Source organism: Triturus cristatus, chromosome 4_1 (genome assembly GCF_964204655.1).
Source record: "Triturus cristatus chromosome 4_1, aTriCri1.1, whole genome shotgun sequence".
NCBI lineage: Eukaryota > Metazoa > Chordata > Amphibia > Caudata > Salamandridae > Triturus > Triturus cristatus.
The window spans coordinates 786,178,211-786,198,435 of NC_140585.1; the positions used below are offsets into that span (position 1 = coordinate 786,178,211).

The 20,225-nt window shown below is 46.0% G+C and overlaps 1 protein-coding gene across 1 annotated transcript in view; it reads left to right on the top strand.

Moving 5' to 3' along the window:
* The window catches only part of ARID2 (AT-rich interaction domain 2), a 1,055,333-nt gene that overhangs the window by 674,850 nt on the left and 360,258 nt on the right, over positions 1 to 20,225 (top strand). Inside the window, exon 14 of the mRNA XM_085653362.1 lies at positions 14,678 to 14,874. Coding sequence (XP_085509488.1) covers positions 14,678 to 14,874 — 197 coding nt within the window. The remainder of the gene's footprint in view (positions 1 to 14,677; positions 14,875 to 20,225) is intronic.

Genomic DNA, 20,225 nt, shown 5'->3' on the forward strand with positions numbered 1-20,225 from the left:
CTGGACCCAAAACGTGCGCTTTCCTTCTATCTGGATCACACCAAACAGTTTCTGGTGGAAGACCAATTTTGTTGGCTACGTGGGCGCCAAGAAAGGTTGGGCCGTACACAAGCGGACCATCTCTAGATGGGTCGCGTTTTTTGTATTAATGCCTGCTGTTCTCTAGCAAAGGAGGAGCCTCCACTGGGGCAACGCGCCCATTCCACCAGTGCGAAGGCAGCCACTACTGGTTTGGGACGGGGAGACCCTCTGAATGACATCTGTCAGGCAGTTACGTGGGCATCGCTGCACACGTTTACAAAACACTACTGCCTGGACAGCCAAGTCCGGAGAGACTGCTTCTTTGGCCGTTCTGTTCTCCAGGACTTTCTGGTGTGAACTTGGTTCGCAGACACACCTCTGGGGTTGGTATTGCTAGGGTATCTATTCTAAGGTAAGGAATCTAGAACGGTTTCTTTCAGAAGAACAAGTTACTTACCTTCGGTAACGATATATATGTAAGAAACATAGGTTAGTTACAGATTCCTTACCGCCCCACCCATCCTCCCCGTTCTGCGCCCTGATTTCTAGGGTTAAGCACATCTTTTCAGGGCCCTAGTTTTGTGCACCAGTGGTCGGTGTCTTGCATGGCTCTGCGTTCAGGCACGGGAAGTCGTCTAAGTAGATCTAAGTAGCTACGGCGAAGTCATCCCAGCGACCACGACACCAACAACGGGTGCGGAGCTGACCGACGCCACCTTCCGACGCGCAGAAGTACTGCTGACGAAAAACTTTCCAGATCCAGTCTGACGCCTGGGGGGAATTCTAAGGTAAGGAATCTATAACGGACCTATGTTTCTTACAGATATATCATTACCGAAGGTAAGTTATTCGTTAAGCACTGCACTTGGTTACGCTTTCAATGTTTTTGAAGGGTATGTTTAGGAGTCACTCATGGACAGTCCCTGTTATTATCTCATTGGGGACAAACTCTGCACTAGAGCACTTTAAAAGAGTACATATGGCCGGTGTTAGGCACTCTCTTGGCTTAGCACCGCCCACATGGCAGTTTCCCCCAGCAGGTACTGCCCCTTTCGAGGCTTTGAAGAGGTTTACACTAAAGGCCACCACAACCATTCCTCAGCTGCAGCAGTTTTCCCAGGTCTAGAAAGGTAGTGGTTGGGGATTCGCCTGCCAGCGTCTAGGCCCCTGGGACAGCAAATCACCAGTCCCCCGCCCCGAACCGTGGCTTGACCTTTTCGACCACTGCCTGGATTGCAGTGTGTTCACAATTTCATGCATTTGAGTTCCCCGAGCAGTTCTTGCTCTGAGAACTCTTTTCTCTTGATTAAAGCTTGGGACTCCTGTATGACTTCCCACCTCTACCTCTCTTGCACAACGTTCTGAAGGTGGTCAGGAACATATAAGTCGTCCTAGTAGTTCCAGATTGAGCCAGTAGAGTGTGGTGCCCAGAACTTTTGGCTATGAGCATCTGTCCTCCAAATTAGCGTGGCTTTCTCTTCAGGAGGAACTCTTGTCTCATCAACAAGGCAAAATTCTGCATCTGAGCCTGCAGAGCTTTCACCCCATGTGTGGACATTGAATAACAGTAGTTTATTAGTTCAAATGGGTGTTTGATAGGATCGGGACGCTCATACAAATGTTCTCACCCGCGGTGCTCTCAAAGAAGGGAGATACACCCCACTGCCCCAATTTCAATCCTAGGATTGATCAACGATCATTATCACTATGAGGCATACGTTATTTGCATCATGTGTAATGTAGGAAAGTGGGTTCTGCTTTCATGGTTACTCCCACTTTTTGCTGGTGTCAGTATGTTTAATGGACTAGTCTGACTGGGATCCTGCTAATCAGGACCCCAGTCACTGTGCTTCCTCCCTAAATCCACCATCATATGTCCTGTTGTACATCTGCAATTGGCTACTGGTGTACCATTGTAAGCCCCTAGTGTATGGCACTGAGGTACCCAGGCCATAAGTATACCAGGGGGTCTCCTATGGGCTACAGCATCTATTGTGCCACCTATGCGAGACCACTCGCATTGTGACTGCTGACCTGCCATTGTAGCCTGTGTGAGTTGTGCTAGCACCCCTCAGGACAGATATTAGCTTTCTTTTATCTGAGGTCACTGCACTTAAAATATATGTCACCCTTAGGCCAGGCCTTTTAGTCCTGAAGGCAGGCTGCTTGGTTATAAGTGTAAGGGTGCCCCTTTATGAGCAGAGCCTTCCTACAAACCTCAGAGTTGATTGTCCAGGCTTTGTAAGTGCGGTCAGCCATTTTAATACTTCTAGTAGACATCAGTCATTATGAGGTGTCTAACTATATAGTGGCTGCACCGAACCCGGTCATGTTTGGTATCAAACATGTTGGAATCCAACCCCAACACTGATTATAGTGTTGAAAGTATGATCCCATGTGTTTTGTGGCTCCCTTTGGGTGCCCCCCCTTACTCCCGGTTACTGCCTTTCAGGGTCTGACAGCAAGTTAGTGCTGCTGCCCACCACAAACCCGATTCTGCCCTACTGCTGCTGAGCCAAGCTTGAGCAGTGCAAGGTAGAGCAATAGGTTTCCTGTCATAGAGAGTTGTGACCACCTCCCAGACAGGACTTAGTGTATCGGACTGGGGTGGGGGCGCTTGCCAGCGCCACCAGACTGCTTTGAAGGGCATATTTGGTGGCCTCCTTGCGTACTCTAGTTGGAACGAGTTCTGGGAGCCATTGACTCCCACTCTGGCGCGAAACTTGACAAAGGACATGGGAGTATTCTCCCCTCTGTCTAGCTTCTCCTCTAGGAGGGACCCCTGAGTCGTTCCAACCCTTTTCCTATGGTACTTAAGGGTTTACCTGTGGGTGTCTATTCAGATAAGTCATGGGACAAGACTCAAGCCTGAAACCACGTCACTCTTCAACCGCCTGGACACTTGGACTTGGCCTGGAACCGAGACTGCATCTAGGAAGACTCCTGTTGCTCCTGGTCTTGCTGTTCTGCAAGTATTCTTCGTCTGTCTGTGCGTCGAGGATCTTCACCAGACCTGTAGGCATCAAAGACACCCAAAGTAATCTCCCTTGGAGTGAAGGATTCACTCCCCTGCATCTGCAGCCACAGCAACAAAGCTGACCAGTTTGCTGCTCCTGAAATGCCATAGACTTCGAATGGCTCAGCAATACAGGGTGTGGTTCTTCAACTCCCTCGAGGCCTGACCTGTCCTCTCTGCAATTTTGATGCCAGTGTCCCTCGTCGGAGCTGCTGTGAACGATCCCCTGTGTACCGCATCGACATGCCGTTGCCAAGGCTTGTTGGCTCTGCACTCCAGAGATCTTTGGGCTACAAGAAGTTCCAGCATCTCATCCTGTCTAGTACAGCGCCCTCACCTCATCCTTTGCACCATGGGACTTCCTTCTTGGTGAGCTGCTCGAGTTCCTTTTGTGTCTCCTGTGCCTTCGGCCTGTGGGTCCTCTTGAGGGTCATCTGCTCCAGTGGGCTCCCCTGCTTGCTCTGGGCCTGCTCTGGCTCCCCTGCATGTGGTGAGTCCCTTGGACCTTGTTGATCCCAATGTTGCTCCTTCTTAGTTTTCCATCCCTGTTGCAGCTGTCACAGCACCTCCTGGACTTCCTCAGCATCGCCTGGTCCTCATCTGCAGTGACAAGTTCACTGTCCACTCTCGTGAACCGTCCGTCATCGATGGACATTGATTTTCTGTGCCTCCTGGTCACCTCTGATTGGCGTAGACATTGTCCCCTCTGCCTACAGGTTCTTCACTTGAAAACTCCACCCTTGGAATTCCACGGGACTCATGCGCAGTCCTCTTCAGCTGTATCCTTCCGGAAGTCCTCCAATGTGTCCTATGGTGGCTTCCGATGTCAATCTGCACCTATGCACCAGGCTTCCCTGGTGTAGGTATCCAGGTTGCTGGGTTATTCAGGCGTGGGGTGAGTCGCCAACCTTCTGTTTCCCACAAGATTTCTTCAGGGTCTACTGGGAAGGGTCCTTCTTCAAAGCTGCGACTTCCCCGTTGACTTTTATTGGCCACGCCGCTGTGTTTACACCTTGCACACAGCCTCCGTGGGGTTCCTGGCTACTTACCTTGGGTGATTCCTTCTGTCCCAAGCTCATCTGAGTCTCCTGGTCCAAATCCTGCCTTTGGTCACAGTTCGCATTCCACTTTTTTAGTATATGGTTTGGTCTCTCCCTGGAGACCAATGTATTTTATGATTGCTTACCTATTTGTAATTGAAGTATTGTTGTGTATTTGTGTTTATATCTCCAGATAGGAGATATACCAATGTGTTAGTGTTGTGTAATAAATAAGACATATTTTTATATATACATTGTGGTTCTTTTCCATTTAACCTACACTACGTAATTAAACTAATAAAACAAGATACTTAACACTTCTTCAAGATCAGCCTTAAGGCTGCTCTCCACAGCTATCACTTTGTGAGCTTTCAAAAGGTTATCAAAAAACACTAATATCACCATAAGGGTTACCTTGATGAGTGCAGGGTGCTTCACTTAAATAATTGTCTACCATATACTAACCAGCCTCCTACATGTAAGTACAATATACAGTTTGAAAAACAAATACGACCTCTTTTCTGGATTTGTAGACTTATTTTTTAGTACTTTGACCTCTTCTTTATGACCTCCTTTGAACTTTAGCCAATACGTGTTTTGTCTTTTGGGGGGTATCCCTACGACTTCATCAAGGCTAAAACAATAGAAACAACTGCTAATATTGTATACAAATCATGTGGTGGTAAAGGGGGGCGTGGCTTCGCCGGGCTGCGAAATGGCCGCGCGCTAGAGCGGCTCCGCCGGCTGAGATCTATTAATCCGTAAATTGGTCCGTAAATACTGCCCCAGGAGAGAGCCTGTCACGGGAAGACGGACCCGTGAATGAATCCGAGGCGCCGAGGAGCGAAAATCCGCCAGATTGAGCTGGAGGCAGAGAGGACGGTGGCGTGACCTTGCGGCACCTTCGGACTCGCAGCCGGGACCTCGAGTGCAACCTGCTCGGGGAGGCCCTGATCAACAGAGGAGGGCGCATAATCGACGGCGCTGAAGTCATCTGGAGCGGGCCGCGGCCTGAGGTTGGAGGACCCGGCGCCTGCACAACCTGTTTGGGGGGTTGGTGTGGGAGGGTATGGGGGTATGGGAAGTTTTTGTTTTTGAAACACCTGCTCGCTTATATGTGCACACCCAGGGGTTGCAGGAGGTTGGGTGCCTCCATCATTGGACATGTCACTATTGTTAGTACGGACAGACAATGGCCTGCGGCCATGTTGCCAGTTAGCCTGGGGGACCCTGCGTCGCCTATGGACTGTGCACATATCCAGACCTTACTCGCACTATGTCGCAGCTAAAATGCCTCACATGGAACGTTAGAGGTCTCAACGACCGACGAAAGGCACGACTGGTTCATTCTTATCTTTCTAGGCATGGAGTAGACATATGTTTACTACAAGAAACATTTAACGGGTGGCGCGGCGAACATGCTCCGGAACAATAGATGGTGGGAGGTGGTGGATGGGGGGTATTCCAACTACTCTCGAGGAGTGGCTATTCTAATACGCAGGGGGCTGCAATGGCGCACATATCACTCAAAGATAGACAGAGAGGGACGTTACATAATATTGCACGGTACACTATACAACACGCCCACGGTGATAATCAATACATACGGCCCAAACTCGGATGCACCTGACTTTTTCCATCACATCAGACACATGGTCCAATCATTGCCTAATACCACTGTGATTTGGGGCAGGGACTTTAATGTGGTCCTCTCGGATGTAGATGACAGGCAGGGTGCGACGCGGGAACACCACCCGAGGGCGGCCGCAACGTTACAGGAAATAATATTGGAACTACACTTAGTAGACTCATGGAGAGCATTGCACCCCACACTTCGAGAAGGTACATGCGCGACACCACCGCAATGCATGGTCGAGGTTAGACTTTTGGTTAATATCTAAAGACATGCAAGCCTGGGTCATTGCTGCTGAGCACCACCCACGCACACTCTCGGATCACGCACCTGCCCAGTTGACACTTAAAGTGCCGGACCCATACATCACTCCGTTTAGTTGGAGGTTTCCTTCAGGGGCACTAAGGGACCAAGTCTTCAGGGAAGGCGTAAGGGGGAAAATAGAAGACTACTTTACACTAAATGAGGGAACGGTGGAGTCATCTGGAATGCTATGGGAGGCATTTAAAGCTGTGGAACGGGGGGAAAGTATAGCGTTAAAGACAGGGGTCCTTAGGGACATACGCAACACATTGCAGAAGCTGGAACGCGAACTTGGAGACCTGGAACGCACATGGACGCATTCCCCGTCCCCTGCCATTGCTGCACAGATTAGGTCTAAGTTATCGGCCTTCCATGCAGAAGCGGAGAGGGAAACTGCATACTTACACAGACATGCGCAGGCGCGGCGCTACGGGGAGGGAGACAGGGCTGGAAGAACACTATCAGGATTGCTTAGACAGCCGAGAGGGGCGGAGTACATAACGGAGATGCGTACAGAAGATGGTTCGTACACCACCAGAAATCTTGCACACAATGTCCAGATATTACGAAACACTATACACTTCTAAATCCAATCCCTCACAGTCAGACATAGCAGAATATCTAGATACCGTAGCCCTGGCTTTGTTTAGCGACAGACCGAGGCAGTACATGGAGCTCCCCATCACGGTAGATGACAGCAAACAGGTGATAGGTGGTATGCCGACGGGTAAAGCTCCGGGGGCTGATGGGCTTACTGCGGCTTTCTATAAGGAGTACTCTGATTTACTGGCTCCGCGCCTGCTGCAGGTTTATCTAGAGGCCATGGAGACAGGTAAACGGGCAAATGTCGGAGCCTTTCGCAATAACAAGGGGGACAAGACAGGGCTGTCCGCTGTCGCCACTGTTGTTCGCCATTGCAACGAAGCCGTTGGCGGCCAGACTCCGCCAGCATCATACGCACAGAAGCATAGGGTTCACTTCTAGAGGGCTACTAATCTCAATGTACGCAGATGATATGATAATATATCTAACAAACCCCAAAGAACTTCGTAGAAGTGATGCGTGAGATAGTCCGCTATGGTGGACTTACAGGAATCCAGGTAAACTGGTCTAAATCCGTGATATTTTCGCTCACTGATGACACCTCAGGTGGACACGGAATTCCCTATATAGTGGGCGAGGGGGGAAGTTAAATATCTGGGAATACGGGTACGCAGATCACTCCACGAAATATGGCTGGCTAATTATAGCACAGTGGTAGACTGGATTGAAAGCAAAATTAAGAAATGGAAACAGTTACCGTTGTCGCTGATGGGTCGGATAGCAATCATAAAAATGGTTATCTTACCCAAACTTCTATACCTATTTGTTAACATACCGATGCCGCTTAACACACCATTCTTCCGGAAGTTAAGATCACACATTCTAGAACTGGTGTGGGCGGGAAAGCAGCCCAGAGCGTCATGGAAGCTACTGACACTACCATTTACTCAGGGGGGGCTGGGGGCTCCATACTTCGAGTTATATGCCTACAGCGCCCAGGTGCAATTTTTACATTTCTGGCAGCACCCTTTCAACCACACGTGGCGATAGAAATTGACAGAGTAGCTCCTGTTCCGCTGAATGCGGCACTCTATCAGCCATATAAAAGACCCCACTTGGAAATAGACACGGTAGAAACCATGAGGTGGGTCTGGAGAGGGATAGCAAAGAGGGCTCAACTCCAAGAACTGTATGCTCCCTCTATGCCACTAGGGGGTAACCCATTGTTCACCCCCTAAATGGATAAAGCGATCGCATCACGGGCCAAGGCACATGCGTTGGAAAAGGGTGCCGATCTATATCCAGATGACACATTCATAACGCTACAACAGATGTGCAGTACGCGTGCACCCATGGCATCAGACACGCTATTGTATTATCAGCTTAGGGCCGCTTGTCGCGCTTGATATATGTCCTTCCCACAGGCGCTTACTGCCTTACCTGCGCTAGAAAATGTACTGGCTAATCCATCGCCTCGCAAACTGATCACGCGTATCTACAGTATTACGCAAAAAGAATCGCCGGTTATCGCGTGCACATCTAGGGCGGAGTGGGAGGGAGACTTGAACCTTGTCATTACGGACAAACACTGGCAATACTGCTGCTCACAGCTGAAAGAACTATCACCTAATTATAGACTTCGGCTAATACACTTTAACTTTCTACTTAGGCTCTATCGTACGCCTTCGCAGCTGCGTCGTATGGGCATTCAGCCAGATGCGAGATGCTGGAGATGTGGGGCCCGAGCGCCACTTTTTCAAATTTGGCTTGGGACTGCGGACCGATAACGAGATTCTGGGAGGATGTCATCGAGCATGTCAGACAAATTACAAATAATCAGATACAGGCCACTCCACTGACTGTACTGTTGGGCTTTGTATCTGAAGTGCCCAAGAAAGCTTACGGCCATGTTGCTATTGCTAGCCAAGAGACAGGTGGCAATTCATTGGAAGAAACCGGAGCACCCTACAGTGGCTGCATGGGTGAATACGGTAATTTATTGTAAAGACCAGCTTTCTACTTACTGGGTGCTAATGCCTAGCAGATCCCAGCCGGTGGACATCTGGAAACCATTTGAATCCTGGCTGGGAGCAGGGGGGTCAGATCTTCTAAGAAACTAAGCGGCTGCGAATGGCAGATCACGCCGTACATTAGGGGCCACTACCAAACCAGTAGGGCTGACGTTCGAAGGGAGGGGGCAAAGAGGAGGCTGATCTGCAGAACAGTGTAACAGTGAGAAGGGGGAAGTATGGATGGGGCGTGTTGGCCGCATGCACCACACGACGAATAGGGTGACATTGCATACATCGGGGCAGAGCAGGTGGGGTGGGAGGGGGGGGTAGTTGTTAGGGTGAGATTTATTAAACATAGATTCATGGCCTAAGCTGTAAGAGTGTCACAAACGAAACAGGAGAAATACGGTGTCTGTGTTGTACATTGCTGCCGGCCCGTTGGGTTGTAGGCAAAAGAGCTGTGTTCAGTTAACAAAGCAATCGCATAATACTTGTTGCCGGCCCCCGGGTTGTAGGCAAACAGCTGTGTTGACCTACATTTTCTAATAATAAAAAATGTATATATAAAAAAAATATATATCATGTGGTGGGAAATCACTACAAGCCTCACACTCAGTGACAGCAGTGTACAATATTTTTCCTTTAGTGTGAACAAAAATAAAATGAAAAGTAATTTGTTTATGGAAAACCAGGCGCAAAAACATTTCTATTTGCTGCACCTCGGCTCGCTCACATCAGTTCTTTTCTTTCCCTGCTAGAAAAGCGCTGATCCTTGAAAAGAGCTACCCACTGACATAATTTGTCGACTTTTTGTCAACCCCTTTTTAATGTGTGTACTATCTCGGAAGACTTCAGGGTTGAAGCTATGCAGCACCGATCACCACGCCATGTGGGTGCCGACCCGACATTTGGTTTGCTTGTGTCCGACTGTCGGGCCATGGCCCGAAGGCTGTGAGGGAGAAGTCACTAAAGCTGCTTGCAGCCTGGCAGGCAACATCACGCAGGTCTCCTCGGAGGGCTCGGTCCTGATCGAGAGGAAGGTCCCGGAAAGTGCTCCAAAGGTCCCAAGTCCTCTTCGTCCAACTCACAATCTTCTGGACACTCAGGTAATAAATACAAGAAGCATATGAAGTTGAAGCGTGTTTGGACTTCTCTTTGCCCGTCGGCCGACGTGACGGGGGAGCTCTGCATTCAAGTCCTCATTCTCCGGAACCTGCACCCGGGTTGGCTCTGCGCCTCCCCACTTTTCCGGGAGCCAGAGCCGACCCTTGCTCAACTCAAAGACTTTTATGGGGCCATGCACCAAATTTTTGAGCAACCAGACCCCTCTGGCGTGCCTTCGGGCCCTGCATGTCACAGGGGGTGCCATTGGGTTTCTGATTCTTATCGTCCCCTGAGCCTTATTTGATTGGCCAGGATTAGGAGAAGAACAGGAGAGGTCACTGGACTCTTTAGAATTCCAGCAATATGAGCAGGACATGGACTGATATGAGGTCATTGGGTGAAACCAGTGGAATGGACACCTCCCCAGATACTGGCATGCTTTCTTCGTTTACCGTAGCTATGGAGGTGGGTGTATCTTATGCAGTGGTGGTGCGCATGACAGCTAACGTCCTTGACCTCCAGCTATCCACAGTGGTGGTTAAGACTAACATCTTGAATGAGGTACTACAGACGGGAGCTACTTCCTTGTAACCCTTGCTCCCATTCAATGAAGCCCTCATGGATGTCCTTCTGGTATCCTGCTCCTAGCCAAGAACATGGGCTTTTGTGAACAGGACGATCGCCTGCACCCACCTCCCTGCCCCGTGTGGCACAAAATTTCCTCACTACCCACCCGTGAGAGCTTGGTGGACCAAGCCTCCACCTCTCATGGCTTGTTCCCTGCTGCTCCCCTGGACAGGGAATCCATGAGGCGGGACAGTTAAGGCAAGAAAATGTTTTGTTCCGCCAGCCTTGCAATGCGGTCGGTAAACACCACATGCTTATTGGGCCATTATTCCCACTCTCTGTGGGAAACAGTTGTGCAAACAATGCCAAAGGTCCCGTTGGAGGTCCTGGCCATCCTCTCCCAAGCAATATCAGATGGGCTGTGTGGCCAGTTTTAGGGCTCAGGGCTGGGGGCTGAGGTCGGGTTAGCCAGCACAGTACTGCAACTTGGAGTCTCAGTCCTGGACACTGTGAGGCGGTAATATGGGCATCCCTGCAGGCATTAGCACTACTGCCTAGACAGTCAAGTTTTCAGTGACAGCTATTTTGGCCATTCAGTCCTGCAGGACTTTCTAGTATAAACTTGTCTTCAGTCCCTCTTCCGGGGATCATATTGCTTGGGTATCTATTCAAAGGTAAGAAATAAGATACTAGATGTGTCTAACAGATGAACAAGTTATTTACCTTTAGTAACACCTTATCTGGTAGAGACATGATCTAGCCGCAGATTCCTTACTGACCCCCAAACTGCAGACAGGTTTCTAGGGTCAAGGCTGATCCTTTTAGGGCCCTTGTTTTCAAACACACCTCTGTTGGTACACTTCATGGCTCCGCGCTCCTGACATGGAAAGTCGTGAAAAAAGTAACCTCCGTCTATAGGTGATGCGGAGCCGACCTATGCCACCTACCAGCGTGCAGAGAAAACTCTTCTGGATCCAGTCTGAAGCCTGATAAGGCGTTACTGAAGATAAGTAACTTGTTCTTTACAATCTATATTTTGAGCGAATACTTGCCTTGGATAGGCTTCTGAAGGGTGCTTTCGTTCATATGAACATTTGGTCCTTGGCACCTGGTATTAAATGTTATATGGAAAAAATATGTATTTTAAGTGTTTTGGGGTCCACAAAAGCAGTGGAGAATTATTTGAACATTTATGACTTCAGTCAAGATCTCTATGATGCAGAGCCATGACTACAAGTAACCATTCATCTTTACCATTTGTGTTAGTTATCAACTTACTGATGGCAGACACTGCTTGTTTTTATCAACTATGGGTAAAGTAACACCTGCCATAAGGATTTTAAAGTCACTTCCTGTTAGAATACTTGTCTTTTATATGTTTTTGACCCTAAATGTCTGACAAAAACTAAAGACCTTCTTGTTAAATGACAAGTCCACTTTCTGATCTCTTCTGAGATCAATGCACCTTTCTTAAGTTCTTTGTGAAATCCTCTGGTACAGGTGATGTACAAATTAGTTCTTTGTAAAATCTTATCTAAAAGTCTATCTTTAGGCATTTCCTGTTATCTTGCAAGTATTTAAAAGTTTAAGTTCCTGCTATAATTTTAGTGTGAGCTCCCTGTTTTAAGCACCAAATCAGACATGGATCAGAACAAGGATTTAAAAAAACGAAAGCACCCTACCCACCCCATTGAGTTTAGCTTTCCAAGAAGAGTTAAACTCCAAACCCTGAAAGATTTTGGGACCTCTTAAGAGAACATGCCGCACAGTCGCTCCACAACAATACAGAATAACAGGTGGGGCACTTTGTGTGCGGCCTCTTTATATAGTTGTTGATTGCAAAATGATTGCTGATATTTTGACTGCGAGTTCTTGTGAGAATTTAACAGTTGCTTCCCATGAGAACTTACACAAACAGAAATGAATACATAGTTACAGAACATGTTTTCTATGTTTGATGTGAAGGTTTTCTTCCTTAAATGAGCGGGTACAGTGCAACAGAAGCACCTTTGACACATGAGAAGAAAGAAAACAAACATGAGAACAAAAAAGCCTTAATAATGTGCCTCATGAACTTGCAAAATGGTTTAAAGAGAGTTCCACGATAGTACAGTGTTTTCTCTTTTTGGCCATTGGTTTTCCACCATTGTTCTAGAAATCTGATTTTCTTTTTTGTAGATTAAACATTGAAATTCAGGTAGCCTACCTTCTATGGTGGTTGCGTTTATCTAAAGGCTTTAAGGGGCACAACTTTGCAGAAAATGTTTGTGAGCCAGCAGTGGATTTGGTTGATGGATATTTAGTGGTCTCTATCATTAATTCTGGCTGAAATGTGTCTTTTAAAACTCTTCCATGCGATGTTAGGGATGTCTTTAGGTTTTGTTGCTTTTGATAGCTCCATTGGAAGGTTTAATTTAAAGTTTAAAAAAACAACAATAAAACACAAGCATAATATATGATGATCCCTCCAAGTAATGGGCTGTGTTTCTTTGACTGAAAGTCTGTAGGGGTGAATATAGCATTGCGGGTATGCACTGCACTCTGTGAAGCACCAGAGACAAGATGGCAGTTATTTAGTACTTTAAGCTTTATTGAGTAGGTCTCTTGCTTGGTTTAATTTCAATGTGTCCGACAATGTTTGAGGTCTCCTAGAACACACAGAAGATGGTAGTCAATTCTGATATCCTAGACAGGATCCAATAGGGCATCCACAAATGTTGTTTTGTGTGGCGATGGTCGGTACATTAGAAGGATTGAAGTGCTGAAGGTTAAAGTGAGGGAAAGTGAATAAGAAAGGATTCACACTTTGGTGTTGAGTGATATTTCATCAAGGTAGTTGAAACAGAGTGTGTGAACTTCAGCTACGCATCTCCCAAACATCCCCTCCTCCCCCCCCCCACCACCACCACCACCTTACCTGTTATTTTTTAGTTTTTTAGTGTGTTAGTTATCCAACAGGGATTGCTTCATGTAGAACAGTTGAAGTGTCATCTGCTTTCCATGTTTCTGTGATTGAGGGCAGGTTCAACATAGTCACTCTGTAAGTCACATGTATGGGTTCCATTCTTTCTTAAGGCACTAACGTTGACTGGAATGAATGAAAAACATTTCATGGGCTTTCTGGAAGGCCGTGTTGTCCTCCCCACCCCTAGTTTCGATTGTGTTGATGCTAAATATTGCCATTAGGGTGAGTTAACTTAGATCCTGTCCTATGAGTTGCTGGATGTTGTGAAACATGAGACACCGGTAACCCTATAAGGCGTGTGAAGAATCCACAAGCTAAAGCATACCCTCTGATCTAATCATTTTTAATAATGTTCACTGGTTTCTAGACTGATCTGCCTCCAAATGCTTAAAAACATGCCTGTTTGTACCCATGGATGTGAAACTTTCTATGCTTGCTAAAGTGGGTGAAACGGTGGTTGTCAGCGACCGTTTACATTTTGCAAACTGTCTAAAAAGATATCTATAAAACTGACGTGTGTGACTTTAATGAAGATGATGTAAGCCTTAAGAGACTTTCCAAAGTCCATTCTGCTCTATACTTTGCCTGATGTCTATATGAATGCCTTCTGTCATTATTTTGCTTTACGCAAAAAGAGTTGATAGACAGAATGCAGAACAATGTCATACATTCACCCCAGTACAGAGATCTGGGCCTAAATCCATAGTTTTTTTGCTCACCATGCCAGCTTGAACCCAGCCATATGCAAATCAGTCTTGACCCTGTGCCTCATGGGAACAGTCCAGCCCGAACTTCCAAGCCAGGTCCTCCCTGGACTGGAAACAAGCATCCTAGGACCGGTTTCGGGGTTTCAGCCCTCTTAAGCCAGGATAGCTTGATTCCAGTGGCATGGAGAGCATGGGACCCACGTCTGGGCATACCCTTCCCACTCGGGGTGACAAATGCAAAAACAACAGTTGATGGACAGAATGCAGAACAATGTCATACATTCACCCCAGTACAGAGATCTGGGCCTAAATCCATCGTTTCTTTGCTCACCATGCCGTTCCAGTTTGTTTTACTACATTTTGTCTTTGGCTGGATTTTATTAGCATCATGTTATCTATCGAAAGGATTTTTGGGATGTGTTTCAATTACTGTTTTGTCACACCAATGGCAATATTTTCTGAAAACAAAAACCTTATATTTCCACTTAGTGTACTTGTTTTGCCGTGCTGTACTCTTAATGCAAAACATTTGCTAATAGCTTTTAAAGGGCTGATCTTCAACCGAAAAATTGTGGCAGTCTTTTTTTATTTGTATGCTTAGATTTTCATTCAGCCAGTCTATATTCTACTCTGTAGTTTGGAAATAGAGCTTGACTTTGGATAGAGCAACTTAAGTATTGAGAAGTGAAATATTGTTTATAAAATTACCTGTTGCATTTCAGCTTTTCAGTTTAATTCTTCGTCTTTTATTATGCTTGTTTGCCAGAACTGTTTTTCCAAACCATACCGTCAAAAGAGTGGATGACTCTACGAGCAATGGACAAGCACACATACATGTTGTTGGTGTGAAAAGAAGGGCAATTACGCTCCCCATTCAGATGTACTATCAACAGCAACCACCTGCAGCTCCTGTTGTCAGGGTTGACATGATCCCTGATGCAACTCGAACTCCTTCACCAGCAGGTTTCACCTATATACTTTTTTACATAGAAAAGAGAATTATAAAATAAGTTGATCATTAGAGCTTTTTGGCAGTTTAACGTTCTGCATTGATTAATCCCACTCATGAGCAAAGCATTCTTTGGTATGATTTTCTGTCCATAGCTAATCCCTTGATGTCATCCGGTGGACTTCTAGCTTGACAGTTTTTTTGTTTTTGATTAGTAGAGTGCCACTGTTTTCAGTACATTTTCGACATTGCATGATAAAAGCTTTGTAATTTGATCACCAATTATATGTGTGTGTGTGTGTGTGTGTGTGTGTTAAATATGTGTTTTGAAAGTATACTATGTCCACTGCAGCATTTAACTTGATTTTGGTTATTTCTTAAACCTAAAATGGGTGGGGGGGGTCCACGTGATGTGACAAGTTGGAAGAGCTGCCAAAAACGAACTCCCATGACCCTTATGTGGTGCTTGGGAAATCCACAATTGTGGTACTTTACGTAGCATACATTTCTGGGTAAACATTTTGATGGACATGACAAGTTTACCTTCTGAAACCCTGTGAGTGAAGAATAGGCATATTCCCTTCACTTTCAGAATTGAGAATCTTATTGGATTCCATAGCATGCCAAGCATTGAATATCACAAAAAAAGTTGAAGTCTGAGATAATCAGGGCTTTTTCTGAAGAGGGAGTAATCCCGCAAGTAACACAGAAGAACAGGGGCCAGTGGTGGAAAGTTTTGGCAACATGGATCCATAGAAAGGCTTCTAGTGCAGTTGCATTTAGGGTGATGATGTATCTAAAGAGCGTGCATTTTTTTGTTGTGGTTCTGGTTGCACTTTTTTAGGCATTTCTGTTTGAATCCCGTAAGGAGGGAAGGAGGGAGAGATTTAGCTAATCCCTGCCACAATGTGTTAGAATTTTTGAGTTGATCATTATATTCAGTCATTCTAATGCAAATGATTTGTAGATGAATAGTGTATATAAAAAGTATTCATATAGCATAAAATAAAAACTGTTGAGTGTGCGCCTATTGATTTGTAGGTACAGTATATGGGGAGCTGAATTTAATACCTACATATGAGAGATTCTATCTATGAATAGTTATCTGACCCAGACACTCCCACCTCCTTGAGAATAACTAATTTTAAGAGGAGTGAGAGACACTTGCCAGTTTTCTTTTTCATAGTTCCTTTTGGAGCTTTGTAAATCTACAGTTATGACCCCAGTATTTTAGGTGTAACTCGCCACTGTCTGATAAGGAGAAAACTTGAGTCACAATAACATATTGATATATACACCACAACCGCTCATCTATTAACTTAAATACCTGCATTGTGAACATAAGCAGTTACATTTTTAATTTGTCATCCATATGAATATACCCCAGATAGTTACATAGATTTTACTGGGAAGTATCATGCCATCCTATGAAATTGCATGCTCCTGCCCTACATTAGAAGGTACTAGGATGATGTATTTCTGATAATGTGGCACATTATATCCCTACTTTTAACCCCGCACCTTCTGGAAGTAATACTAGGATTTACTAAAGGTATCTTTGAGAATTATAGAAGATTTCGGTCTGCTGAAAGAAGAGTTTTAATGATGTAGTGTATGAAGCCAGTACAAAGGTCCTGATAACTTTCTTCTAACGGAATACGTAGGAGCGGTCAAAAAATTGGTGCTATAAAAAAAAAATACATTAAGTGTAGTTCTTTCCTCTTATTCTGGCAACGTCTGTTAAAATGGTGGTCCCTTATGGCTCAGACCTACATGAGCCTCACTTTGTCTCTAATGGAATGGTATGATGTGCTTTTGTATTCTGGCTAGAATTATCCAAATCAACTTTCACTTAACCCAATATACCCGTTGTGCCATCTATAAAGGGAGTTTTCGGTTTCCAACCTAAAATCTTAAAAACACTTACACGTTGCCCATGATGGTGAAGATCACAGACCCCTGCACCTCATACTTAGCTGACTGACGCTTCTATTACAAATCTAATTCTTCTTCATTGGACCTTCGATTGATTCGCATTCTTGAATCATTTCCCTTTATCAGGCTAAGAACACCTCATGCTTTAGAATTGTAATAGTCAATGGAAAAATGCCCAAAGGCCCAAGCAGCAGTGTTTGTTTACTAGCACATTCACTGCATTTGAAAAAGACTGAACATGACAATGAAGTGAATGGACTAAGTAGGCTCCCCACTCCCTCAAAAGGCCATTATAGCTTAATTTCACATGTCTTGGAAAGAGCTGTGCTCTAATTTTGCCTCTGCTGATCGATTTACCTTTACAATTTAACTCATCAGCCCTGTATGTTAGACCTGCCATAGCTTCAGAAACACTCAAGTAAGTTGTTTCTAGTTAGCGGTTTCTCAAATATATGACCCAAAGGAGAGGTTCTCCATCACAATAGAAGAAAAGACAACCAGTTGTACCACCCGCAGGCGAATACAATTTTTGCAAATGACCCTCAGATAAAAAGTGTATGTACTGCTTGTACCCCAAGCACATTGCACCATATGTAAATCCTTCCCTTGCAAGTCTCTCCAAGACAGAAATAAAAGGAGGAAAACTTCATGTAAAGGGTTCCTTTTTGTAAAGGGACGCCCTGTCTTGAATTTTCGGTACGGAGTGCTTCCGCAAGCTTTTACGAAGGCCATGCAAAAGTGGAAAGGTGGAGCTCCCAGAGTTGGACTTTTTCGTGGAAGCTCCTGTTTCTGTCTCTAACTTGGAAAAGCCGCCAGTTTCCAGAGGAAAGTCATCAAAGCAGCATCATCGAAAGTATTCAGCACACAAAATGGTAAAAATATTTATAAAAAATTAAGTTCCTCAGAGGTCCTGTTAGCATTACAGCTTAAACATTTTTTTGAGGGGAAGACTCCTATCGACTGCGAATAAAGTGACTTTGCTTATTAACCTGCCATCGGTGACCTCTTCAAGACCGATCTCGTTGACACCTGGAGCTGCTGGTTTTTCTCTAAGACCTACTTTAAGTAGACAGCCTTGATGCTTCCTGCTGCTCTGTTGCCACCAACTACATCAACAAGTGGTCTCATCTCAATCAGTGACTACAACTCTTTTGGCTTACCCTCCGTTGATGACGATTACATAGTCAACTGAGCCACCCATTTTAAAATGGTTTAGTTGACAAGAGCTCTGATAGTTCCCTTGTCGCCAACTGTAAGAAAGTGCCCTCTTTTTGCATGGTTGCCCCCACTTTTTGATAAACTGCTGATGTACTTTGACTAAGTGTGCCCTGGGTTCCTGCCAAACAGGTACCCGGGGCCTAATTTCTTTCCCTAAACTGCATTGAAGACAAAACCCAATTGGCACTCTTTGGCTACAGGTCAGTCCCTAGTAAATGGTACCACAGGTACAAAGGGCACTGTGGCCAGAGATGGTCCCTGAGGGCTGCAGCACTTGTTGTGTCACCCTTAGAGGCCCTGCACCTTTACACACACACACTGCCTTTGCAGGCTGCGTGTTTTTGCACTGAACAAAGTAAAGAGTCGACATGGCAGACATCCCTGTGTGCCATACCTACAAACCACTGCCTTGGCATAGGTCAGCCACCCCTCCGCACTATACCAGTGGTGAGGGTACAGGGAAGTCGACGTCGAAGGTACCACACACCTACCGGCGTTCGACGTCGAGAAGACTTTCACGGTCTCCATCGAAGAGACCGAGGTCGAGGGCATCACCGCAGAGACACGAATCTTCAAGTGTGTATCCACAGCATCGGTCGACGTCTGTAGTGGCATTGTCCAGGTCGTCGTTGAGGCATCGCTCGACGTCGAGAATTCTCGCCACTTCAGGAGATGCACAAGAGAAGCCACGATCGATGTCGACAACACGGCGGTCGACGTCGAGAGAAGTGTCATCTTCTACTGGGATCAACACTATACATATCACACCAGAGGGATCTCCGGCTCCTAGAGAGAAGTCTTCTCCTACTAACAAATCTCCACGATGGCTAGAAGATATTCAACACTGTAAAGTGCCACCTAGAGTTCTGGGCTCGGAATTCTCCAAGTCTCTTTTGCCATCCAGAGTCTCTGGGGGACCCCCTTCACGCAGGTCTCCAAGGAGATCTAGGTCTCCAGCGACACGGCGTTTAAGATCAACAGGGCGCTCGTGATCTCGTCGTCCTCTTACTCCTAAAACAAGTCGTAGATCTTCATCATCAACCAAGTCTACAAGGTCTTCCATTAGAGATTATTCGCCTACTTTATCCACGACACCCCTGTCCAGGGAGTCTCCGATTGACGATATCAGAACTTTTAATGAAGTTCTCTGCAGGGGTGCCAACAAGCTAAACCTCAATTTGTTTACACCTCCAGTTTCAACGTCCATTATCTTTGAAACCCTTCATCATAGATCTTCAGCAAGGCCTCTGCTTCCCTTGGTTCCAGGTCTGCTAGAGCCAGCAATGCAGACCTTCCTTACTCCGGCCGCGGTGGGTTCAGCTCCCACACGGATTTCCAAGAAATATAAGGCTCCAAAACAGGACCCTCTTTTTCTTCGTGCTGACCCACTTCCAGACTCCGTCATCGTGGCTGCAGCCAGAAAGGCACATTCGGCTACATCTTCCTCTACTGCCCCACCAGAGAAGGACAGCAGAAATATGGATTCTCTAGGCAAACAAATGTGCAATACATTGGCTTCGGTAATGAAGGTGGCTAGTTCTTCTGCCCTGCTGGGTTGGTACGATAGGTCTCTCTGGGACTCTTTGGCGAGATTTACAGAGAAGCTACCGAAGGAGAATCAACTGGACTTGCAGAAGATCCTTCAAGAAGGTGTACTGGTAGCTAATCAGATCATCAGTGCAGCTGCGGATACATCTGACTTGACGGCTCATGGATACTTACATGGCATTTGCTCGAGGCGATCAGCATGGCTTCGTCTTACGAGACTAAAGCGTATGCACAGAGAAAAATAACGAGCCTTCCATTCAGTGGATCCTCTGTTCAGTTCCCATGCAGACAACGAAATGTCCAAAATTAAGAATGAATTGGACACTGCGAAAGCGATTGGCTTAGATAAGCGGAAAGAATTTAGGCATAGGTTCCGTCCCTATGATCGTTCCTTTCAAGAGAGGGTTCAAACCCCTCATTAAAACACGCAAAATCATAGCTAAAGTCAATCCAGTTCCCACTACCAACAAAGTAGACGAGGGATAGTATCTACAAAACAGCAGTCTAATGCTCCTAAACAATCAGCGAAACAATGAGGGATGGCTTCCTCCATGCCCATTGACCACTCCAGTGGGAGGGAAGTGTTTTGTTACACCTGGAGGAGTGGGAGAAACTAACAAAGGACATATGGGTTCTGAATATTGTGCAAAATGGCTATCTGCTC